General features: G+C 44.7%; 1 protein-coding gene across 1 annotated transcript in view; it reads left to right on the forward strand.

Moving 5' to 3' along the window:
- Nucleotides 1–432: 432 nt before the first annotated feature.
- The window catches only part of LOC309550236 (uncharacterized protein), a gene marked incomplete at both ends in the record, with an annotated part of 809,557 nt that continues 783,112 nt past the window's right edge, over nucleotides 433–26,877 (forward strand). Inside the window, 1 exon segment of the mRNA XM_082250647.1 lies at nucleotides 433–532. Coding sequence (XP_082106773.1) covers nucleotides 433–532 — 100 coding nt within the window.

Genomic DNA, 26,877 nt, shown 5'->3' on the forward strand with positions numbered 1-26,877 from the left:
ATGGTCAACCACCATAAGAATATCTGTGTTGCTATGGGAGTTGCGTAAATCCATAATAAAATCCACAGACAAGTGTATCCAAGGCCTCTCTTCTCTGCGTATGGGTTGAAGGAGGCCCACTGGAAGGTGTCGTGGGGTTTTATTCTGAGCACACACAGGACAAGCGACTACAAAGCTGGTTTCATGAGCACGGAGACTAGGCCACCAGCATTGTTGAGACATAGGCCTTAGGTCTCAACAATATGTCCATACGCCGTTGATTTTTTCCTGGGTGCCCAGCTGCCTTAGGTGAATGGTAGGTCTGGAGGAAAATGGTGTGGAGATTCTCGGGGACAATGCAGCGGTCATGAGGTTTTCCAGGAGGAGAATGGATCTGAGAGGGCATCATTCTCTCACTCAAAGGTGAAGTGAGACTAGAAAAAAATTTTCAAAATGCAGTCCGAAGGTATCACAGGAGTGGGAACAGACTACATTTTGGAAGAGGAGGAAAACTGCGGCAATAAGGCATCTGCTCCTATATTATTTGTATCAGGTATTAATGAGACTATGTAATTGAAGCTTGACAGAAAAAGGTCCCACTGAGCCCTTCCAGGAGCTAAACATCTAGCCTCAGACAAGAATGAAAGATTCTTATGGTCAGTCAAAATGAGGACCAGCACAGTAGTACCCTTGATGAGATGCCTCCCTTCTTTAAGAGTTAAAATTATGGCTAATAATTCTCTATCCCCAGTTTCCGAATTTCATTTTGTTAGAGACAATTTTTTAGAAAAGTAGCCACAAGGATGGATAGAACTCTCAGGGGTAGGAGGTTGAGACAGGAAAGCGCCTACTCCAGTCTCAGACGCATCAACTTCAAGAATGACGGGTAACATGGGATTAGGATGTTCCAGCGCTGGAACTGCAGCAAAAGTGGCCTTGAGGGTTGGAATGGCTTCGGGGTTGAAGGTCAACTGTGCGCTCAAAAGGCCGATGTGCCAAAATAGCGGCCTGACCTTTGTCAAAGACATCACAGAATTCCTGGTACTCTTCTGGCAGTAAAGCGACTGAAGACATGCACATGATCTTAATCACTTTCTAAAAATATGTATTAGTGCATTGTGGGGGCCATGACAAAACCTCAGCATTACGGCAATTAAAAGAGGGATTGGACCTCTGTAACCAAGGATAACCAATGACAACTGGGTAATGAGGTAAGGAAATCACTAGGAATTCAAATTATCTCATGGAGAAGACCCTACACCCATGGTCAATGGAGTGGTTTCATGGGTCACATGGGCAGGCTGTAGAGCAGTGTTTTTCAACCTTTTTTGGGCAAAGGCACACTTGTTTCATGAAAAAAATCCCAAGGCACACCACCATTAGAAAATGTGTGCGGAGAGGGAGATGTCAGAGCCCCGCTGCTCTCTATGGGGAATCGGATGAGAGCGGACCGCCTGTCCTCTCTCATCCGATCCCCACCCAGGACGGATGGAAAATAGGGTTTCCATCCGTCCGGATTTCATGGACAGGATCGGATGCGGATGGCAGCGGGTGTCAGCAGACATGTCACCGCTGACACTGACATCCGCTGCTCCATAGGGCTGAATGGGGCATCCAATCAGATCTGACAGGCGGATCTGATCGGAACGCCCGTGTGCAAGAGGCGAGCCCTTACTTTTATTCGATGAATAATAAGTACTGAATAATAAACTTTCCAAACTACTGTATAATAAAAATCATAGTAATAGTCAGAAAAAATCACAATGGTTTGTAAAGTGTTATTGCTATTTTGAATTTTCTTTTCATCTTAAATTGTCTCACAATATTATATGAATGAATGCGTGGTGGTGGGGACAAGGTGCCTACCAAGGGGGAGGTTGCGCAGAGACCATGGGGTGGCAGCATACCCCCTCCTTCTGAATCATACCCAGGCCACATCCCTTTTAACACTGCGAGGGTACCTTTCAAAATGAAGCCCCCCCCCCCTCTTTGGATGATGGTGATGGAATAGGCATGGCACAAGTGATGGAATAGGCATGACACAGATGGTGGGATATGCATGGCACAGATAATATAGGCATGGCACAGATGGTGGAATAGGCATGGCACAGATGGTATAGGCATGGCACAGATGGTGGAATAGGCATGGCACAGATGGTGGAATAGGCATGGCACAGATGGTGGAATAGGCATGGCACAGATGGTGGAATAGGCATGGCACAGATGGTGGAATAGGCATGGCACAGATGGTACTGGCATGGCACAGATGGTGGAATAGGCATGGCACAGATGGTGGAATAGGCATGGCACAGATGGTGGAATAGGCATGGCACAGATGGTGGAATAGGCATGGCACAGATGGTACTGGCATGGCACAGATGGTGGAATAGGCATGGCACAGGCGGTGGAATAGGCATGGCACAGGCGATGGAATAGGCATGAGGAGGACTGACAGGAGGACTCACTTACCGGGCTGCTGACCGACTGGTTCCAGATGACCTCCTCACGCTGCGCCTGCGACCTGGTCTGGATCCGGATGCGGTCTCTCTGCAGTGCCGACTCCCGCGAGCCCGGGTCCTGGTTTCCGTCCGCTCCGGTCCTCCTGGTGACTCGCGACGTCTTCTTCTCTCCGCTGCTGCGCACACTGTGCTCGGGCGGGAAGGAAGTCGGAAGATGATGTCCTACTGTGATTGGTCCAGGCTGGAGTCTGGACCAATCACAGCCCGGACATCAGAAAAGTGGGAGTGTCCCCCTGAAGAGCGCCAATCGGCGCCCCTGCTGGTTTTTGACCCCACCCCCCCATACCCAGGACACAGTCCGGCGCCCGCCAATGGGCGAAAGTTTTAATTTTTTTTTTTTTTTTTTAATCTTATGAATTCTTCAATTGTTCCCACGGCACACCAGGCAACATCCCGCGGCACACTAGTGTGCCGCGGAACAGTGGTTGAAAAACACTGCTGTAGAGGTCTCCCATCAAAAGCCTCAATGGTAAGTGGGGAGGCACGAGGCTGCAGTGGTATTGAGTGTTTAAACAGAAAATGCAGTTAAAATCACACCTTTAAGAAAATAGCAAAAATAACAGTTCAGGAACGTAGTGAAAAACAGAAGCCGGGGTTTGGATGCCAGAACAGGTAATCAGAGAAGCAAGGATCAGGAAACCATAAGTCAGTTTAGTCAGGCGAAAATAATCAGGAACAGGTATCGAAAGAGAAGTCAGCCACGGCAAGTCATACACAGGAACACAATGGAGAGCATAGACCACGCAAGGGCATGGAGGAAATGAGCTAAGCTACTTAAATAGCCAAATGGGGCAGGCTGTGGACTGGACTAATGAGGCAGGTAATGGTAACCAGGTGAGTCACTGTGGTATTGAGCGCCTGGCAATTAACCGACAGCTAAGCAACTTCTGAGCTCTGAAAGAAAAGAGCTGCTCGTTAAGTAGCAGGAGCCCAGCCCTGACACACACTGACTGAAAACATTGTTTCTATGTTTTCATCAGATGATGGGGGATCTAAGTGGACCCTCTGTACTGCTCTCTCCTTTACAATAAAGTCTCCTCTTACCCGGTGATGTGAGGGGCGGCTGATTCTCCATCATGACGTCCTCATAGAGATCCTTGTGTCCTTCTAAATACTCCCACTCCTCCATGGAGAAATAGACAGTGACATCCTGACACCTTATAGGAACCTGACACACACAATGATACAGTCACCATCCAGACACATCCACTTTTTATATAGTATAGCATCAAATCAAGTAAACTCCTGGAATATTGATCTGGTCAGTTAAGTAGCAGTGGGGGTTGTTTATCAGATTCCACTACTTTGGTTTTAATTGAAATTATCAGGTGCACTAAATGGGCAACAATGAGATAACCCCCCACAACAGGAATGGTTTTACAGGTGGAGGTCAATAACATTTTTTTCCCTACTCATCTTTTCTGAATGTTTTTTACTAGTTTTGCATTTGGCTGGGGTCAGTGTCACTATTGGTAGCATGAGGCCATACCTGGACCCTATAGAGGTTGCACAGGAATGTTCTGACCCTAATGGGATTAATCTAGGTTTCCACACTATATATGTGTGTATCATCATCTGCTGGAGATAAAAGACATCACAGTGACTATGGAGGAAGGACATGGGGGGGGGGGGGGGGGGGATAAGATCATATTACCTCCTCTGCTGCCACTTCCAGCGACGTCTCCTCGCTTCTGCCTACCTCATGGAACTTCCTGTCTTTGTCAAACATCACTTCCTGTCTATCCTTGACATCACTTCCTGTCTTCCATAGAGACTTCCTGTCTGGGAAGAAGTGAGATCACCACCTTGTGGAGCTCAGAGGAACTGCAGTCCAGAGAAACGTCTCGTAGTGAGAACACGGCCTTGTGCTGTGTGTATGTATTGTATATCCTTATAGATGGGTCATCTCCACTCCCACCAAGGGGGAGAGAAATATATTACTGTCTAGTCCAGCTTTTCTCAGCCAGGGTTCCTCCAAAGGTTTCTTGAGGCTCCTTAACCACTTAAGCCCCAGCCTTATTTCAGACACTTTTTGTTTACAAGTTAAAACCAGTATTTTTTCCTAGAAAACTACTTAGAACCCCCAAACATTATATATATATATTTTTTTTTAGCAAAGACTCTGGAGAATAAAATGTCGGTCATTGCAAAAATTTTTGTCACGCGGTATTTGCGCAGCGGTCTTTAAAACGCCATTTTTTTTTAAATAATTTGAAAAATCACATTTCACTGCATTTAAAAAATACTAAACAGTAAAGTTAGCCCATTTTTTTGTATATTGTGAAAGATGATGTCACGCCGAGTAAATAGATACCCAACGTGTTACGGTTTAAAATTGCGCCCCCCCCCGTGGGATGGCGACAAACTACGGTCAATAGAGATCTCAATCTGCGACGCTTTAAATTTATTTAACGGTTACTAGTTTAGAGTTAGAGTGTAGCTCTTTTTTTTAAATTATTGCCCACGCTCTGGCGATCGCGGCGATACCTCACATGTGTGGTTTGAACAGCAATTTCATTTGCAGCTCGACTTGCGTATACATTTTTTTTTGTGCGTGAGCTAACGGTGACGGGGGCTGCTAAATTTCTTTTTTTTCCCTATTTATTTTTTCTTTTTTTTAACTTTATTACAGGTTTTTTTTAAAAAAAAAAAATCTGATCACTTTTATTGCTGTCACAAGCAATGTAAACATCCCTTGTGACACCAATATGTAGTGACAGGTACACTTTATGGAGGGATCGAGGGTCTAAAAGACCCCAAACCCCTCCACTACACTTCCCTGTATACAAAACGCCGAAAACGACATTTTTGCATACAGCCGTTTTTCAAATCTGCTGCCTTTTTCAGCACAGTAACCCGGAAGTGACGTCATGGACGCCGCCTCCGGGTTACGTCATCGGAGACCCGATCGATGCCGTTTCCGGCATTCATCGGGACTCCATCCAGCCGGCGGACGTGCTGGCTGGGTCCTTCTTGGTCATCAATGTAAGGGACCACTGCACTGACCACTGGAAATTACTCCTGGTTCTGGTGAAACTAAAAAGTTATTCAGCTGAGATGAAAGTATTCCTAGCACTGATAAATGACAGCTTGATACTCATTCTAGTTGTTAAAGAGTACGGATGAGGTGATAGTTGAATTCAAACTTTGGCAGTGTTGTCTACACTTTGTACCCTGGGCTATATATGATATACTCCTGACCACTGCACTCTGTACCCTGGGCTGTATATGATATACTCCAGACCACTGCACTCTGTACCCTGGGCTGTATATGATATATTCCTGACCACTACACTCTGTACCCTGGGCTGTATATGATACACTCCTGACCACTGCACTCTGTACCCTGGGCTGTATATGATATACTCCTGACCACTTCCCTCTGTACCATGGGCTGTATATGATATACTCCTGACCACTGCACTCTGTACCCTGGGCTGTATACAATATACTCCTGACCACTGCGCTCTGTACCCTGGGCTGTATATGATATACTCCTGACCACTGCACTCTGTACCCTGGGCTGTATATGATATACTCCTGACCGCTGCACTCTGTACCCTGGGCTGTATATGATATATTCCTGACCACTACACTCTGTACCCTGGGCTGTATATGATACACTCCTGACCACTGCACTCTGTACCCTGGGCTGTATATGATATACTCCTGACCACTTCCCTCTGTACCATGGGCTGTATATGATATACTCCTGACCACTGCACTCTGTACCCTGGGCTGTATATGATACACTCCTGACCACTGCACTCTGTACCCTGGGCTGTATATGATATACTCCTGACCACTTCCCTCTGTACCATGGGCTGTATATGATATACTCCTGACCACTGCACTCTTTACCCTGGGCTGTATATGATATACTCCTGACCACTGCACTCTGTACCCTGGGCTGTATATGATATACTCCTGACCACTGCACTCTGTACCCTGGGCTGTATATGATACACTCCTGACCACTGCACTCTTTACCCTGGGCTGTATATGATATACTCCTGACCACTGCACTCTGTACCCTGGGCTGTATATGATATACTCCTGACCACTGCACTCTGTACCCTGGGCTGTATATGATATACTCCTGACCACTGCACTCTGTACCCTGGGCTGTATATGATATACTCCTGACCACTGCACTCTGTACCCTGGGCTGTATATGATATAGTTACATAGTTACATAGTAGGTGAGGTTGAATAAAGACAATAGTCCATCCAGTTCAACCTTTGTAAGCATGCATGGCTGTAATCATCTCACATAGCCCTAAATGTTCTGATCCTTGAGATGTACGTCTAAGAGTCTTTTAAATGCCACCATACTTCCCGCAGAAACCACCTCTTGTGGTAGAGAATTCCACAATCTTGTAGCCCTAACAGTAAAGAACCCCCCACGTTTCCTGAGGTTAAAACGCTTCTCCTCTAATTGCATTGTATGCCCTTAATTCCTCATGCAATCCCTTCGACTGAATAGCTGTTTTTCTATGCCGAGATCCCCATTGAGATATTTATAAATTGCTATCATGTCCCCCCCCCCCCCCCCCCCAGGCATCTCTTCTCCAGGGAGAATAAATCAAGCGATTGGAGACGCTCTTCATAATCAAGGTCCTCCAATCCCCTAATTAGTTTAGTTGCCCTTCTCTGTACTCTCTCCAGCTCCAACACATCCCTTCTGAGGACTGGCGACCAGAACTGGACAGAATACTCCAGATGCGGTCGGACCAGAGTTTTATAAAGTGGAAGGATTATAGTCTTATCTCTGGAAAACATCCCTTTCTTTATGCATGCTAATATTTTGCTAGCCTTGGTAGCCGCCGCTTGACATTGCAAGCTGTTAGAGGATGGCAATATAGAAAACATTACCAAAGTGCGCTAACAAATAATGAACCAAGTGTTCAAAGGTACATGGATGGTATCCGGATTTATACCAAAATCATATGCATTCAGTCCAAAACAAAAGTGCAAAAACTGTGAAAAAGTCTTTCTTTTCAAATTGGAGTGAAGGTGAGGGAGTGTTGGGAGGTGGGTGGGGCCTCGTCCCAAAAGATGATCCAAAGTGATTCTCAGTGGCCTGATATACACATGTGGACACCCAGTGTTAGGAGTGGACTCTTACCACAATGTGGAGAGATGTGAGCATGTACTTGGTTGTGTCTAGAAGTCCCCAACTGATCAAGCTGGCAGGGATGGCTCTCGGAATGGACCGGAACAATCAGCTGCTTCCGAAGTGGGGAGGGATCTGTAGGCTTCCAAGCAGGGGGAGATGCCAAGACAGAGCAACCCAGAGAAAAGAAGAGGACTATAGTGCATTACCTTCGACTTTAATGATAAAACAAATGAGGGTACACTTACACATTCCGGACGAACAAACAGCAAATACAGGGCGGTCGCGGGTGTCTGCAGTACAAACCGGGACCTATGACAGCACGGCTGGCTCCCCCCGACGCGTTTCCACTAACAAGTCGGCTTCTGGGATTGGAGCTCCAATCCCAGAAGCTCCAAGCTCCAGCTCCAATCCCAGAAGCCGACTTGTTAGTGGAAACGCGTCGGGGGGAGCCAGCCGTGCTGTCATAGGTCCCGGTTTGTACTGCAGACACCCGCGACCGCCCTGTATTTGCTGTTTGTTCGTCCGGAATGTGTAAGTGTACCCTCATTTGTTTTATCATTAAAGTCGAAGGTAATGCACTATAGTCCTCTTCTTTTCTCTGGGTTGCTCTGTCTTGGCATCTCCCCCTGCTTGGAAGCCTACAGATCCCTCCCCACTTCGGAAGCAGCTGATTGTTCCGGTCCATTCCGAGAGCCATCCCTGCCAGCTTGATCAGTTGGGGACTTCTAGACACAACCAAGTACATGCTCACATCTCTCCACATTGTGGTAAGAGTCCACTCCTAACACTGGGTGTCCACATGTGTATATCAGGCCACTGAGAATCACTTTGGATCATCTTTTGGGACGAGGCCCCACCCACCTCCCAACACTCCCTCACCTTCACTCCAATTTGAAAAGAAAGACTTTTTCACAGTTTTTGCACTTTTGTTTTGGACTGAATGCATATGATTTTGGTATAAATCCGGATACCATCCATGTACCTTTGAACACTTGGTTCATTATTTGTTAGCGCACTTTGGTAATGTTTTCTATATTGCCATCCTCTCACGTTTAATTCAAATTTCAGTGCTGCTTTCACTTCACTTCTCATCACTTCAGGACTGCGCACCTATTTTCTTTTACAATTGCAAGCTGTTGCCTAGTCTATCATCAACCAAGACTCCCAGATCCTTCTCCATTTTTGATTCCCCCAAGGGTTCCCCTCCTAACGTGTATTGTGCTTTAATGTTTCTAGACCCCAAGTGCAAAACCTTACACTTCTCCATGTTAAACCTCATTTGCCAAGTCGTTGCCCACTCCGTTATTTTGTCCAGGTCATTCTATAGGATATCTGCTTCATGCTGTGCTGTTATTGCCCTGCCTAATTTTGTGTCATCAGCAAAAACTGATATCGAACTACTGATCCCGTCCTCAATGCTGTTTATGAATAAATTGAACAAGGTTGGTCCTAGGACTGAACCTTGGGGGACCCCGCTTACTACCTCAGACCAGTCTGAGTATGCGCTGTTTATTACCACCCTTTGTATATGCCCTTTTAGCCAGTTCCGTATCCAAGAGCAAACCCTGCTGTCAATACCTGCAGACCTTATTTTATAAATTAAGCGCTTGTGGGGAACTGTATCAAACGCCTTAGCGAAATCTAGGTACACCACATCCACTGGTCTGCCCCTATCTAGCTCACAGCTCACCTCCTCGTAGAATGTTAAGAGATTGGTTTGACAAGAACGCCCATTTGTAAACCCGTGCTGGTTACTACTGATGATGCTGTTGTCTTTAGCATATTCTACGATATAGTCCCTTATCATCCCCTCCAGAAGTTTACATACTACTGATGTCAGACTGACCAGCCTATAATTTCCCGGTATATGCCTCTGACCCTTTTTGAATATCGGAATCACGTTTGCTTTCCTCCACTCCCCTGGTACATCTCCTGTCCTAATACTATTAGGAACTGACCCTCCCATTCAGTAATCATTCTGGAGAGGAAATCCTGGGACAAACCTCTTTCTCTTCACCACCGCAAAGGTATAAATATCGGGAGTGGAGCTGAGTGGATCCCTTGGAACACACCTAGGTCAGGAAGGCACACAGGGGACTATCCCAGGGTATATCCATACCAGGACCAGCCTGATCCTCGGCACACGCCCTCCATCCAGGGATAGGAGGACATCGCTAGGTTGCCAGACCCATTAAAGCACCCGCTCTATACCCCTGTGTGGGGTGGGTGTCTCTGGTAAGTGTGCATTTTTACCAAAGGAATCCCAGCACCTTACCACCCACCACGGGGTCACCTTTCACCTGAGTGTTGATTTTCCGAGTGTTGTCACCTTTATTGTTCTTGAAGTCACCGTATATGACATAGACTTTTTTACTGGATCTCTCCTTACTGGACTTGCAATCTGTATTTTAAAAACTTTTTTCTATTTGGCTCTGTTGGCACTTTATATAAACTCCCCATATCAACACGTGGTATGAGTGGAACAGTTCACATCATATAGCACCTTATTTTTTAGCACATTAATATTGCATGTTAAATATTATCAATATTAGCTATTATTTATTGTTTATATATTTATTGCACCAGTCCCTTTCTAATTTTCTTGAAGGCACCTTTATACTTTGCACTTGCACCCAATTGATGTTTTATGGAACATACTATTGTATGAGTATACACATTATTGTTTTAGCATAAGGCACTTTAATTCACAGTTTATTATATCTTTATTATATCTAAATTTATACAGGCAGCGCCATCACCCCTATTTCTCTTTTATCCAGTGTATAGTCTCCGGACTATCATCCAGGGAGGCTGCAGCCTATTTTTAGATATATTTATACATATTTTTTATCTATAAAAATTTATATATATCTTTTTCACCCATTCATTTATTCACCTATCTATCCATTTAGTCCATAGCGCGGAAGTTTCATTTTTCTTACCCCTGTCCTAATACTGTCCGCAAAGATCAGGAACAGTGGTCTGGATATAACCTTACTGAGTTCCTTAAGTACTCTCGGATGTACGCCATCCGGGCCTGGTGATTTGTTTGTGTTAAGTTTGTCCAGCCTTTCCCTAATTTCACCCTCTGTTAGCCATAGTGGCAAGTCCTGTGTATTACTACTAACCATACCGTCATGGTCAGTGTACCCCCTCCGTTTCCTATGTAAATACTGATGAGAAAAAAGCATTCAGCACGGTTGCTTTTTCAGTGTCCTCTGTAACCATCCTCCCATCATCGCTAATTATGTGTGCAATATGCTCTGCCCCAGTTTTTTTGCTGTTGATATACTTAAAGCAGAGTTCCGGGCAGAGAAACGTTTTTTTGTTGAACATACCCCCGGGACAGTCAGGGCTAGCACATTCCACAATGGCTAGCCTCTGATCTGTCCCGGTTCGCACTTACCTTTTAGAAGAAATACTTACTTAGAAATTTTCTTCCACAGCGTTTCCATCTCGGTTGTGGGCAGCTGAAGCCGGCGCGGTCCTCTTCTCTGTCTTCTTCCGCGTCTTCGTGTCCCAGAATGCACTGCACCGGCCCCTCTCATCACTTCCGGCGCGGCGCCGCATTCCTAAACAGCTTCTGGGCATGCCCAGAAGCTGTTTAGCAGGGGAATGCGGCGTCGCCCGGAAATGACGAGTGGGGCCGGTGCGGCGCATTGATTCCTGGGAGCTATGACGTTTAGCTCCCAGGAATCATCGCGAGGCAGGAAGTGACGGGGTGAGCCGCGGCGCTGGAGGAGGAAGCTGTCATAGGTGAGTATTTACGATCGTCAATAAAAAGGTGAGTAAACAAAAAAAAAAAAAATAACTATCCAATTCCTTTTCAGGTGCGGCATACCTAGCGGAGGGGCACAAAAAAAAAAATCTTTTTTGTGCCCGGAACTCCGCTTTAAAGAATTTCTTTGGGTTTTTTTTTACTATCCTCCGCTATTTGTCTCTCAAAGTTTATTTTAGCCATCTTGATTTCGTGTTTACACTTCTTATTTGCCTCCTTGTATTGGTCGAAAGCCGATACTGTGCCCTCTGATTTATATTTCCTGAAGGCCAATTTTTTTCTCCTAATAAGTTTTTTAACGCTACGGTTTAGCCAGCCAGATTTGGCTTTGTCTCTTCTAAATTTATTTCCCATAGGAATGCACTGCAAGATGCCTTTGCTTAATATGTTCCTAAAGCATTCCCATTTTTCTTCTGTGGTCAGAGATCCCAGGGTCTGGTCCCAGTTTACCATTTCCATCAATGAGTACAATTTTGGAAAGTTTGCCCTTCTGAAGTTAAGGGTTCTTATGTTCCCCACTTGCCTTGCTATATTGTTATTTACGCTAAATGTGATCATCCTGTGATCGCTAGAGCCCAGGTTGTCCTGGACTCCTACCTCCGAGAATAGGTCTGGGTCATTAGTGATCAATAGATCCAGGACTGCATTTTCTCTAGTCGGAGAGTCCACCAACTGTGACATGTAATTATCCTGTAAGGTTTCCGTGAATAGACGGGCCTTCTGTGAGTGTGTAGTCCCCTCTTCCCAGTCAATGTCAGGGTAATTGAAGTCCCCCAATATGAAGACTGATCCTAGCTTTGCCACTTTACCCAAAAGTGCTAAAAATTCCAGCTCTACCTCCTCCGCTTGCTTAGGTGGCCTATAGCAAACCCCCACAATTACTTGGTTCTGGCTGACAGCATAGCTAGAACTGTCCTGACATTGCGAAGGTTCAACTGGGTCCTGAACCTTCAATTCTCAGTACTGGAACCAACTCATCACTTAGAATATCCGAGTCTCTGTAACGCTCCTGCGTTTTTTGAACAAGATGGATTTGCAGCTGCAGAAAAACTCCACTCAGTAGTCATGCAGAGATACGTTGAAATACCAATCCCAACTCCCAAGACTCATCGCAGTGGTCTGTCTGATTCAGCATACAAATATACACACTCAATAAGATGTTCCTAGAGTGATATATGTATATTGCAGTATAGTGATGATGAGCTAGAGAGACAGGTTTGAATGGAGACAACAGGAGACAAACACTTGAGAGGAATGTTCATGAGAGTATAGATGGTAGCAGGTGGGATGCAGATAGGTTAGCAATCATGTATGGTAGTAGGTGGTAGGATAGCAGATGACATACAAGAGAGACTAACCCAGTGCAAGGATAGATGTTAGTAGGCTCAAGAGCTAGCAATCTAAATAGTGCAGATGATAGTAATAGTCCTTAGTATGCAGAGCTAAATAGTGTAAGCTTGGTAGGAAGGTTATGGAGGATTCCCCTGCGGGGTACTTATCACTAATAGCAAGCAGTAGTAGAGTGGTTCGGTATGAGCAAGTGATCCGGTAGCGGGATACAGGGATCAGCAGCGAGGTTCCGACAGCGAGGTACGCTTGTAAGCATATGAGCTTCACGGCAGGTTGAACGAACGATGTGAGTGAGAATGCCGGCGGTTGAAATAGCCGCTCTGCGGCGCTCAGTGATGACAGCATCGGTCTTAAAGGTGTATGCGCACCTACCAGAAGAGAATGGTGGGACGCATACACGGAATTGGAAAGTGGAATAAGGGTACCAAAGGTACCAGAACATTACAGTACCCCCCCCCCCTAAGGCCGGCTCCTGAAGGCCTCTAGAGCTGGTTTTTCTGGGTATTTCGCGTGAAATTTGCGAATCAGTCTAGGGGCATGTATATCAGAGGTATCCAGCCAGGTGTCGTCTTGGGGCCCATAGTTCTTCCATCGTACTAGATATTGGAGTCTTCTTCTGTGGATACGAGAATCCAGAATCTCCTTTATCTCATATTCTTCTCCGCCTTCAACTTGTACAGGAGGTGGAGGTGGGATGGTAGGCCTTAGTCCTTGGTCAGGAACATGGGGCTTCAGTAGCGACACATGGAAGATGGGATGTATCTTGAGGTCTGTTGGTAATGTGAGCTGAACTGCAGCTTTCCCAATAAGTTTCCTGATTGGGAAGGGTCCCAAAAATAGAGGCCCAAGCTTTTTGCTAGGGATCTTTAATCTTAAGTTTTTTGTTGATAGCCAAACGAGGTCCCCAATAGCATACTGAGGAGAAGGTCTTCTACGAAGGTCATAGTACTTCTTTTGTTGACTATGAGCGTGTGAGATGGTAGTATTAAGTAAACCCAGAGAGTCTTTTATTTGGGTAAGATAGTCTGGGTTACTTGAGGGAAGGATGCGTGGTGGAAGAATAGTGGGATGAAACCCATAGTTCAAGTAGAACGGACTCTGTTTGGTCGTACTGTGGGTTGCGTTGTTGTAGGCAAATTCTGCCAGAGGGAGGAGATCCACCCAATCATCCTGTAGGTATGATGTGTAGCAACGTAAATATTGCTCGATGCACTGGTTGACTCTTTCAGTCTGTCCGTTAGTCTGAGGATGGTAGGGAGAAGTGAGCTTTCGCTCAATTCGTAGTATGTGATAGAGTTCTTGCCAAAACTTGGAGATGAATTGTGATCCACGGTCAGACAAAAGAGTTTTTGGAATTCCATGTAACTTAAAGACATGTTTCAACAGTAGTTCCGCTGTTTGTTTCTACGAAGGTAGTCTGCGAATAGCAACGAAATGTGCCATCTTTGTCAGATGGTCCACTGACACTAAAATGGTATTAAATCCTTTGGAAGGTGGTAGTTCTACTATAAAGTCCAAGGACACAACCTCCCATGGAGTCTGGGGTATTGGTAGACTGCATAGTAGACCCGATGGTCTCGTAGTGTCGATTTTGGACCTGGCACAGACGTTGCATGAAGAGACAAATTTCTGTATAGATGTCTTCATATCAGGCCACCAAAACTGTCTGGTAAGCAAATTAAGAGTCTTTGTCATACCCATATGTCCTGCCATAGGCACATCATGTGACAATTCCAAGATTTTGGTGCGCATAGTAGGGGGTATGTAGAGTTTGTCGTTGTAGTAGAGGAAGCCTTCTGCATCAGTACTTAGTTGTGGTGGAGGTGAATCCAAACCTATACTGTGCAGAATCTCTTCCTTCAAGGAACGGACAACCCCAATAATACGCTTGTAGGGTATTATAGGAACGGAAGGGATTTCGGAGTAATTATCTTAAGTTAGTCGTGATAGCGCATCCGCTTTTTTATTCTTGTCTGCAGGTGTATAGGTCACTAGGAAGTTAAATCTTAGGAAGAATAGTGACCATCGTACCTGCCGATGGGAGAGGGTTTTGTTAGTCTGAAGATATTGAAGATTTTTATGATCTGTATATATAAGTATTGGTAATCGGGTACCTTCAAGTAGATGTCGCCAATTCTCCAGGGCCAGTTTTATAGCAAGCAGTTCCTTTTCACCCACTGGGTAATTCACCTCTGGGCTGCTTAGAGATTTAGAGAAGAAGGCGACAGGATGGAGTGGTGAAGTATTCGTTGGTCGTTGGGAGAGTACTGCTCCTACTGCCATATTTGACGCATCTACTTTGAGAATGTATTGGAGGGATGGGTCAGGATGGCGTAGTATGGGAGCAGAGGTAAAGCTTGTTTTTAACAAGCGAAAAGCTTCATTTGCTTCATCTGACCATTTAAATGGTTTCTTAATACTTGTGAGTTGTGTGAGAGGTCTCACAATGGCAGAGAAGTTCTTGATGAACTTCCTATAGAAGTTTGAAAATCCAAGAAATCGCTGTAGTGCTTTGCGGGTGGTTGGTATAGGCAAATCCTGAATACAGGATATCTTACTCATATCCATCTTGATTCCTGTTTTGGATATGATGTATCCTAGGAATAATACTTCTTCTTTGTGAAATAAGCATTTTTTTAGTTTCACGTATAGATTGTGTGTGAGTAATCTGGATAACACAAGTCTTACATGTTTTATATGTTCAGACAAAGATCGTGAATAAATAAGTATATCGTCCAGATATACCACAACACAGACATCAAGTAAGTCTCTAAAGATATCGTTTATGAATCGTTGGAAAGCTGCGGGAGCATTACATAGCCCAAATGGCATTACAAGATATTCGAACAATCCGTATCTGGTTCTGAATGCTGTCTTCCACTCATCTCCATCACGGATTCGGATTAGATTGTATGCCCCTTTCAGGTCCAATTTTGAAAAGTAGGTAGCTCCACGCACCTGCTCAATGAGTTCAGGGATAAGCGGCAAAGGATAGCGATCTTTTACTGTAATGGCGTTCAATTGCCTATAGTCGATAATAGGTCTGAGACTTGAGTCTTTATTGCGGACAAAAAAAGTCCTGCTGCTGTGGAAGAAGTGGAAGGTCTAATAAAACCTTTTGTCAAATTCTCATCCAAGTATTCCTTGAGATGGGAAAGTTCATCCTGTGAAAGAGGATAAACATGACCAAAAGGTAATTTAGAATTTGGGAGTAGATCAATAGTGCAATCATAATCCCTATGGGGAGGCAGTACTTGAGCATTTTTCTCAAGAAAAACTTCGGACAGATCCTGATAACATAGTGGTGCAATCTCATCTGTCACCACAGACAGGATCTTTCCATAAGACGGGAGGTTACACATACTCTCGCAATAGTAAGAGAGGAAGGTTAGAGTCCGTTTCTTCCAATCTATGGTTGGTTGATGTGTGTGTAACCAGGGAAGTCCCAAAACAATGGGAAAGTGGGGTGAAGATAATAGGTCGAAGGTGGTGGTCTCCGTATGAGACTCGTTAGTAGTGACTAGGAGTGCTTGTGTCTGATTTGTGATCGGGCCAGAAGATAAAGGAATACCGTTAATAAGACTCACAGAGACAGGCTTAGGTTTTGAAATAATAGGTACTTTATTTAAAGTAGCAAAACGTATATCAATATAATTTCCACAAGATCCTGTGTCGATCATGGCCTTAGTGGTAATCCTGGTCTGGTCCCACTGCAATGTCAAGCGAACAAAAAGGTAAGGGTTAGTAAGTGAAGTTGTCAATCCCCCTAGGAGGACATGTGAACACTCACCCTCTTTTTTGCGGACAAGGGGACAGACGCTTATCATGTGATCCGGGTATGCGCAGTACAAGCAGAGATTACTGGATCGTCTCCTGGCTTTTTCAGTAGTTGATAAAGGTGGGTGTATGGTTCCTACCTCCATAGGAGTAGGGTCAATGGCCGAAATCCGAGAAGGCCTGGATAATGGCATTCCCATTTTTTCAGCCTTTCTTTCACGTAGCCTCCTGTCTATGTTGATACTGAGTTGTATCAAAGCATCCAGGGTGTCCGGTAGATCCACTAGTCCAGCTTTTCTCAGCCAGGGTTCCTCCAAAGGTTTCTTGAGGCTCCTTAACCACTTAAGCCCCAGCCTTATTTCGGACACTTTTCTCAGCCAGGGTTCCTCCAAAGGTTTCTTGAGGCTCCTTAACCACTTAAGCCCCAGCCTTATTTCGGACACTTTTTGTTTACAAGTTAAAACCAGTATTTTTTCCTAGAAAACGACTTAGAACCCCCAAACATTATATATATATATATTTTTTAGCAAAGACTCTGGAGAATAAAATGTCGGTCATTGCAAAAATTTTTGTCACGCGGTATTTGCGCAGCGGTCTTTAAAACGCCATTTTTTTGGAAAAAATTTGAAAAATCACATTTCACTGCATTTAAAAAATACTAAACAGTAAAGTTAGCCCATTTTTTTGTATATTGTGAAAGATGATGTCACGCCGAGTAAATAGATACCCAACGTGTTACGGTTTAAAATTGCGCCCCCCCGTGGGATGGCGACAAACTACGGTCAATAGAGATCTCAATCTGCGACGCTTTAAATTTATTTAACGGTTACTAGTTTAGAGTAAAGCCCCGTACACACGTACCGATGGTCGGCTTACAAATGTTCCTCTTTTATCCCCGGGATGTCGGTGTCTGCTGAAAAGTGCAAAGACAGCACAAGGACAGCACAAGAATTTTGTCCGCCGACTGCAGAAGTGATGTCATGTAATGGTTAACTTTCCCTGTGTTTTCTATTTTCTGAGCATGCCCAGTCTTGCAAATCTGCGGTCTGTCGGCCGAATTGTGTACTGACAGGCGAACAATCGTCCGTTCTGGTGTCGGCATACAAATATTTTCATGTTTGCAAGAAAGACTTTTGTCCGCGGATTGTGCGCAGACATCTGTCGGAGGCACCATACTAACACGCGTACAATCGGCAGATCCTTCGTCCACCGACGTTTGTATGCCGACGATCGGTACGTGTGTACGGGCCTTTAGAGTGTAGCTCTTTTTTTTAAATTATTGCCCACGCTCTGGCGATCGCGGCGATACCTCACATGTGTGGTTTGAACAGCAATTTCATTCGCAGCTCGACTTGCGTATACATTTTTTTTTGTGCGCGAGCTAACGGTGACGGGGGCTGCTAAATTTTTTTTTTTCCCTATTTATTTTTTATTTTTTTTTAACTTTATTACAGGTTTTTTTAAAAAAAAAAAAAATCTGATCACTTTTATTGCTGTCACAAGCAATGTAAACATCCCTTGTGACACCAATATGTAGTGACAGGTACACTTTATGGAGGGATCGAGGGTCTAAAAGACCCTAGACCCCTCCACTACACTTCCCTGTATGCAAAACGCCGAAAACGACATTTTTGCATACAGCCGTTTTTCAAATCTGCCGCCTTTTTCAGCACAGTAACCCGGAAGTGACGTCATGGACGCCGCCTCCGGGTTACGTCATCGGAGACCCGATCTATGCCGTTTCCGGCATTCATCGGGACTCCATCCAACCGGCGGACGTGCTGGCTGGGTCCTTCTTGGTCATCAATGTTAGGGACCACTGCACTGACCACTGGAAATTACTCCTGGTTCTGGTGAAACTAAAAAGTTATTCAGCTGAGATGAAAGTATTCCTAGCACTGATAAATGACAGCTTGATACTCATTCTAGTTGTTAAAGAGTACGGATGAGGTGATAGTTAAATTCAAACTTTGGCAGTGTTGTCTACACTTTGTACCCTGGGCTATATATGATATACTCCTGACCACTGCACTCTGTACCCTGGGCTGTATATGATATACTCCAGACCACTGCACTCTGTACCCTGGGCTGTATACAATATACTCCTGACCACTGCGCTCTGTACCCTGGGCTGTATATGATATACTCCTGACCACTGCACTCTGTACCCTGGGCTGTATATGATATACTCCTGACCGCTGCACTCTGTACCCTGGGCTGTATATGATATATTCCTGACCACTACACTCTGTACCCTGGGCTGTATATGATACACTCCTGACCACTGCACTCTGTACCCTGGGCTGTATATGATATACTCCTGACCACTTCCCTCTGTACCATGGGCTGTATATGATATACTCCTGACCACTGCACTCTGTACCCTGGGCTGTATATGATACACTCCTGACCACTGCACTCTGTACCCTGGGCTGTATATGATATACTCCTGACCACTTCCCTCTGTACCATGGGCTGTATATGATACACTCCTGACCACTGCACTCTTTACCCTGGGCTGTATATGATATACTCCTGACCACTGCACTCTGTACCCTGGGCTGTATATGATATACTCCTGACCACTGCACTCTGTACCCTGGGCTGTATATGATATACTCCTGACCACTGCACTCTGTACCCTGGGCTGTATATGATATAGTTACATAGTTACATAGTAGGTGAGGTTGAATAAAGACAATAGTCCATCCAGTTCAACCTTTGTAGGCATGCATGGCTGTAATCATCTCACATAGCCCTAAATGTTCTGATCCTTGAGATGTACGTCTAAGAGTCTTTTAAATGCCACCATACTTCCCGCAGAAACCACCTCTTGTGGTAGAGAATTCCACAATCTTGTAGCCCTAACAGTAAAGAACCCCCCACGTTTCCTGAGGTTAAAACGCTTCTCCTCTAATCGCATTGTATGCCCTTAATTCCTCATGCAATCCCTTCGACTGAATAGCTGTTTTTCTATGCCGAGATCCCCATTTAGATATTTATAAATTGCTATCATGCCCCCCCCCCCAAGGCGTCTCTTCTCCAGGGAGAATAAATCAAGAGATTGGAGACGCTCTTCATAATCAAGGTCCTCCAATCCCCTAATTAGTTTAGTTGCCCTTCTCTGTACTCTCTCCAGCTCCAACACATCCCTTCTGAGGACTGGCGACCAGAACTGGACAGAATACTCCAGATGCGGTCGGACCAGAGTTTTATAAAGTGGAAGGATTATAGTCTTATCTCTGGAAAACATCCCTATCTTTATGCATGCTAATATTTTGCTAGCCTTGGTAGCCGCCGCTTGACATTGCATGCTGTTGCCTAGTCTATCATCAACCAAGACTCCCAGATCCTTCTCCATTTTTGATTCCCACAAGGGTTCCCCTCCTAACGTGTATTGTGCTTTAATGTTTCTAGACCCCAAGTGCAAAACCTTACACTTCTCCATGTTAAACCTCATTTGTCAAGTCGTTGCCCACTCCGTTATTTTGTCCAGGTCATTCTGTAGGATATCTGCTTCATGCTGTGCTGTTATTGCCCTGCCTAATTTTGTGTCATCAGCAAAAACTGATATCGAACTACTGATCCCGTCCTCAATGCTGTTTATGAATAAATTGAACAAGGTTGGTCCTAGGACTGAACCTTGGGGGACCCCGCTTACTACCTCAGACCAGTCTGAGTATGCGCTGTTTATTACCACCCTTTGGATACGCCCTTTTAGCCAGTTCCGTATCCAAGAGCAAACCCTGCTGTCAATACCTGCAGACCTTATTTTATAAATTAAGCGCTTGTGGGGAACTGTATCAAACGCCTTAGCGAAATCTAGGTACACCACATCCACTGGTCTGCCCCTATCTAGCTCACAGCTCACCTCCTCGTAGAATGTTAAGAGATTGGTTTGACAAGAACGCCCATTTGTAAACCCGTGCTGGTTACTACTGATGATGCTGTTGTCTTTAGCATATTCTACGATATAGTCCCTTATCATCCCCTCCAGAAGTTTACATACTACTGATGTCAGACTGACCAGCCTATAATTTCCCGGTATATGCCTCTGACCCTTTTTGAATATCGGAATCACGTTTGCTTTCCTCCACTCCCCTGGTACATCTCCTGTCCTAATACTATTAGGAACTGACCCTCCCATTCAGTAATCATTCTGGAGAGGAAATCCTGGGACAAACCTCTTTCTCTTCACCACCGCAAAGGTATAAATATCGGGAGTGGAGCTGAGTGGATCCCTTGGAACACACCTAGGTCAGGAAGGCACACAGGGGACTATCCCAGGGTATATCCATACCAGGACCAGCCTGATCCTCGGCACACGCCCTCCATCCAGGGATAGGAGGACATCGCTAGGCTGCCAGACCCATTAAAGCACCCGCTCTATACCCCTGTGTGGGGTGGGGGTCTCTGGTAAGTGTGCATTTTTACCAAAGGAATCCCAGCACCTTACCACCCACCACGGGGTCACCTTTCACCTGAGTGTTGATTTTCCGAGTGTTGTCACCTTTATTGTTCTTGAAGTCACCGTATATGACATAGACTTTTTTACTGGATCTCTCCTTACTGGACTTGCAATCTGTATTTTAAAAACTTTTTTCTATTTGGCTCTGTTGGCACTTTATATAAACTCCCCATATCAACATGTGGTATGAGTGGAACAGTTCACATCATATAGCACCTTATTTTTTAGCACATTAATATTGCATGTTAAATATTATCAATATTAGCTATTATTTATTGTTTATATATTTATTGCACCAGTCACTTTCTAATTTTCTTGAAGGCACCTTTATACTTTGCACTTGCACCCAATTGATGTTTTATGGAACATACTATTGTATGAGTATACACATTATTGTTTTAGCATAAGGCACTTTAATTCACAGTTTATTATATCTTTATTATATCTAAATTTATACAGGCAGCGCCATCACCCCTATTTCTCTTTTATCCAGTGTATAGTCTCCGGACTATCATCCAGGGAGGCTGCAGCCTATTTTTAGATATATTTATACATATTTTTTATCTATAAAAATTTATATATATCTTTTTCACCCATTCATTTATTCACCTATCTATCCATTTAGTCCATAGCGTGGAAGTTTCATTTTTATTACCCCTGTCCTAATACTGTCCGCAAAGATCAGGAACAGTGGTCTGGATATAACCTTACTGAGTTCCTTAAGTACTCTCGGATGTACGCCATCCGGGCCTGGTGATTTGTTTGTGTTAAGTTTGTCCAGCCTTTCCCTAATTTCACCCTCTGTTAGCCATAGTGGCAAGTCCTGTGTATTACTACTAACCATACCGTCATGGTCAGTGTACCCCTCCGTTTCCTATGTAAATACTGATGAGAAAAAAGCATTCAGCACAGTTGCTTTTTCAGTGTCCTCTGTAACCATCCTCCCATCATCGCTAATTATGTGTGCAATATGCTCTGCCCCAGTTTTTTTGTTGTTGATATACTTAAAGAATTTCTTTGGTTTTTTTTTTACTATCCTCCGCTATTTGTCTCTCAAAGTTTATTTTAGCCATCTTGATTTCGTGTTTACACTTCTTATTTGCCTCCTTGTATTGGTCGAAAGCCGATACTGTGCCCTCTGATTTATATTTCCTGAAGGCCAATTTTTTTCTCCTAATAAGTTTTTTAACGCTACGGTTTAGCCAGCCAGATTTGGCTTTGTCTCTTCTAAATTTATTTCCCATAGGAATGCACTGCAAGATGCCTTTGCTTAATATGTTCCTAAAGCATTCCCATTTTTCTTCTGTGGTCAGAGATCCCAGGGTCTGGTCCCAGTTTACCATTTCCATCAATGAGTACAATTTTGGAAAGTTTGCCCTTCTGAAGTTAAGGGTTCTTATGTTCCCCACTTGCCTTGCTATATTGTTATTTACGCTAAATGTGATCATCCTGTGATCGCTAGAGCCCAGGTTGTCCTGGACTCCTACCTCCGAGAATAGGTCTGGGTCATTAGTGATCAATAGATCCAGGACTGCATTTTCTCTAGTCGGAGAGTCCACCAACTGTGACATGTAATTATCCTGTAAGGTTTCCGTGAATAGACGGGCCTTCTGTGAGTGTGTAGTCCCCTCTTCCCAGTCAATGTCGGGATAATTGAAGTCCCCCAATATGAAGACTGATCCTAGCTTTGCCACTTTACCCAAAAGTGCTAAAAATTCCAGCTCTACCTCCTCCCCTTGTTTAGGTGGCCTATAGCAAACCCCCACAATTACTTGGTTCTGGCTGACAGCATAGCTAGAACTGTCCTGACATTGCGAAGGTTCAACTGGGTCCTGAACCTTCAATTCTCAGTACTGGAACCAACTCATCACTTAGAATATCCGAGTCTCTGTAACGCTCCTGCGTTTTTTGAACAAGATGGATTTGCAGCTGCAGAAAAACTCCACTCAGTAGTCATGCAGAGATACGTTGAAATACCAATCCCAACTCCCAAGACTCATCGCAGTGGTCTGTCTGATTCAGCATACAAATATACACACTCAATAAGATGTTCCTAGAGTGATATATGTATATTGCAGTATAGTGATGATGAGCTAGAGAGACAGGTTTGAATGGAGACAACAGGAGACAAACACTTGAGAGGAATGTTCATGAGAGTATAGATGGTAGCAGGTGGGATGCAGATAGGTTAGCAATCATGTATGGTAGTAGGTGGTAGGATAGCAGATGACATACAAGAGAGACTAACCCAGTGCAAGGATAGATGTTAGTAGGCTCAAGAGCTAGCAATCTAAATAGTGCAGATGATAGTAATAGTCCTTAGTATGCAGAGCTAAATAGTGTAAGCTTGGTAGGAAGGTTATGGAGGATTCCCCTGCGGGGTACTTATCACTAATAGCAAGCAGTAGTAGAGTGGTTCGGTATGAGCAAGTGATCCGGTAGCGGGATACAGGGATCAGCAGCGAGGTTCCGACAGCGAGGTACGCTTGTAAGCATATGAGCTTCACGGCAGGTTGAACGAACGATGTGAGTGAGAATGCCGGCGGTTGAAATAGCCGCTCTGCGGCGCTCAGTGATGACAGCATCGGTCTTAAAGGTGTATGCGCACCTACCAGAAGAGAATGGTGGGACGCATATACGGAATTGGAAAGTGGAATAAGGGTACCAAAGGTACCAGAACATTACAGTCTCATCCTAAACACAGCTCAAGCAAGAGTTTTTCTTCCCCAAGAGAAACTTCAAACTCTCTGTTCCCAGGCTCAGACTCTTCAATCCAAGGTTCACCCAACTTTTTGCTTCTGCATTAGAGTTCTGGAGCTCATAGTTGTGTTTTTCTAGATCAGAGGGTCTCAAAACGTTCTAAACAATGAGCCAGCTTACTGTCCCTCAGACTTTAGGGCAGGGGCGTACTGTGGCCATTTGAAGGAGAAACGGTCCTGTCAGTGGGAAAAAATGGGGCCATCTATGATTCAAGTTCAAGCGCAGTTTGCTATCTCCTCTGTCGTAGCAGCGCTGAGCTCAGAGCTTCTACGAAAAGGAAGTTGGATCACACAGTTGCAGAGTTTGCTTCGTAGAGACCTCACTCTTTTAATAGTGAGGGTAAACAGTAATGGCAGGGATTATCTTAGCAACAACCTAGCAACAAGGCAGGATGGGGAGGACGCCATCTCAGAGGGTTTTTTGAGCTAGGCTCTAGGAGGTACAGAAATGGCCTACTCCTATAGGATGGGAATTATTCAACTTTATTCAAATCTGCAGTTAGTTTTCACCTACAGGCGCCCCCTAACCTGAATACGCATTTTGTGGGAACGACGAACTGACATTTGCTGACTGCAATACGTATGTGTACGTTGTGGTTTACCAGGGTTATAGCCGAAGCTATATGCTATAACCCCTGAATGTTTTTTTCCAGCCAGCGACTGGCTTTCTCATGAAACCATTTAGAGCGGCTCATGACTTTTCCGAAGCAGCGGGAAGGGACATACCCCATTCTCCTGCCGCTCATCTGTGTTTTTTAGGCTTACCGTTTTCGCCGGTTCACGTAAGGAACAATCCGATGGTGTGGCTGGCTGCTCCCATAGATGATCAAAGTGCAGATACTCTTTGATTGTCCCTATGGCCTTGGAGGATCATAGTAACATCATGACATCCCTTCTGATCCAGGCTGGAAGTAAATAATTTTTATTTTTTTTATCTTTTGCTTTTAAAGAGATTTGGGGTCTTTTGGACACCCAGGTGTCTCCATAAAGAGGACTTTGTGATGGTACTCACCGTCACTGGGAGTGAAAGATGGATACTTAATGGACACTGAGAATATAGTTTGGATTGCTTCAAATTGATTCTGTGTTTACACTTATGATAATGCGTATTGTACTTCAATGTCAGAGACAGACAGTCTGTCACTGGTGGACTTTTCCTACTGTCTGTGTATTGAGGTGTGATGTGTATTCTGTTAACCCTGTCTGTTCCATTGTTAATTGTTAATGAACTCACATATTGTTTCTGTCCAGATGGCTAGATAATTAGTTCAGGTTAATTCTATTTCTGTACAATTCCATCTGCATATGATAATATAATCAGGCAACCCCTGACCTGTGTGTGGTAATCTGATCAGGAGGGCGATGTCCATGCTGTATATAAACTGTGTGACTGTTCAATAAAGAGAAGGCTCCAAAACTTATACAAGCTAAGTTGTCGGCTAGCTTTGTATGGGTGCAGCTGGAAAATCTGATATCTATGTTTACGACTGGGAGGAATCCATATACTGATGGAAGTCCACAAGCACAGTGTGGGTCACAGTTCTGTTATATTGGTGGCAAGTGGTGGAATGCTTCCTGCATCCAAACTTCCACCGAGATCCAAGGTTCGGGGAGAAGAAGAGGAGAGGTACAGATTTCAGCCACCATGGAAGAGGAATTCGGAAGGAGGTTGCGAGAGATACAGATACATCACAGAGACCAGTGTCAGAGAAGGTCCTGCTAGGATGGCATGATTCAATCCACTTGGAACTCTGGGAGGAAGCACTAGCCCGTGAGCAGCGACCCCACGGAAAAATCCTCCCCTCCTTCCAGTAAAGGTACTGGTCGCAGTACAAAATGAGAATGGTGTTTTTTGGGGAGACAACTGCACAAGGAATGGAAAGCTGAGTTAATCAGACTGGTCCAGGTGGAGATGCAGTTGGACGAGAGCTACAGAGTCCTCCGCTGGTATGTAACCCAAGTGTGCCCATGGACAGTGGATGACAGCCCAATGGAAGGCTTTTGCTACGACAGCCCGGGCTGTTATTAGACAGGCTGTCCAAGGACCCCGACTTTGAAGTCAATTTGGAGTGGCGGTTAGAGGAAATTGAGGATTATAAGGAAGAGATCCTGAACATCTCGGAAGTGTTCTGGAGTTTCTAGCCAATCAGAAATGGGAGCTGAAGATCACCTACAGATGGCTGCTAGACTCTGCTCAGCGCCGGGCCTGGGCTCCCCTACCTGGGAATATCCAGAAGTACCAGCTGACAGTCCAAAAATCCTGACTGAAGAATCGACAACGTGGCACAGTAATAGTGTGCTTTGCTCACTTGCACACACGGTTTGGGATGCGGAGGTTTTATGGAGGATTAGGGATCAACTGATTATCGGGGGCCGATATGCACTTTCCCCAATATATCGGAATCGGCCACCAAGGCGACCAATATTGCCAATATTTCGGGAAAGTGCTTGTACCAGAGTGATGCCTGCAGCTAGCCTGAGAAGGAGATCGTCTGTCATTACAAAGAGCGGGAGGGGACGTGCCCCCTCCTACAGCTTTCCGCGGCTCGGACGGGTCTCCCGTCCCACCGGGAAACCCGGGCAACCAGCCTGCACAGCCGCCGAAGATCTGATCAAAGCCGCATTCAGCTCTGATCGGGTCTCCATGTAAAAACCCAGAAGTCATGACATCCCTTCCGGGTACTCGGCGCTAAATCCAAAAAAATTACAGAATTCAAAACAGCCAAACTTGGCGTTTTGAATGCTTTTAAGTGCAGAGGAGGGGTTTGGGGTCTTTTAGATCCCCAGATCCCTCCACAAGAGTACATGTTAAGAAAAAAAAAACAAAAAAATAATTTTTAATGTACGAAAATATCGGCCGATACCGATAAGCGATGACCAAAACATCGGTATTGGCAATAAAAAAAAGATATCAGTCGATCACTATGGCGGATGCAGCAAGTGTTGACTCACCTTGATGAACCTGTTTCTGCTTAGGATGAGCTTGGATGGAGGAATGCGTCTGTCCAGCCGCTGGATAAAGGTATGGGAGAAGAGGAAGCCATCTTCATTCCCCAACCACGAATTACAGATTTAATTGACTTTTCATCGCAGGATGATATGGATGATAAATCACCCGCCAAAGTGTT

This window comes from Pelophylax lessonae, assembly GCF_965119305.1.
Source record: "Pelophylax lessonae genome assembly, chromosome: 3".
In the NCBI taxonomy this organism is placed as follows: domain Eukaryota; kingdom Metazoa; phylum Chordata; class Amphibia; order Anura; family Ranidae; genus Pelophylax; species Pelophylax lessonae.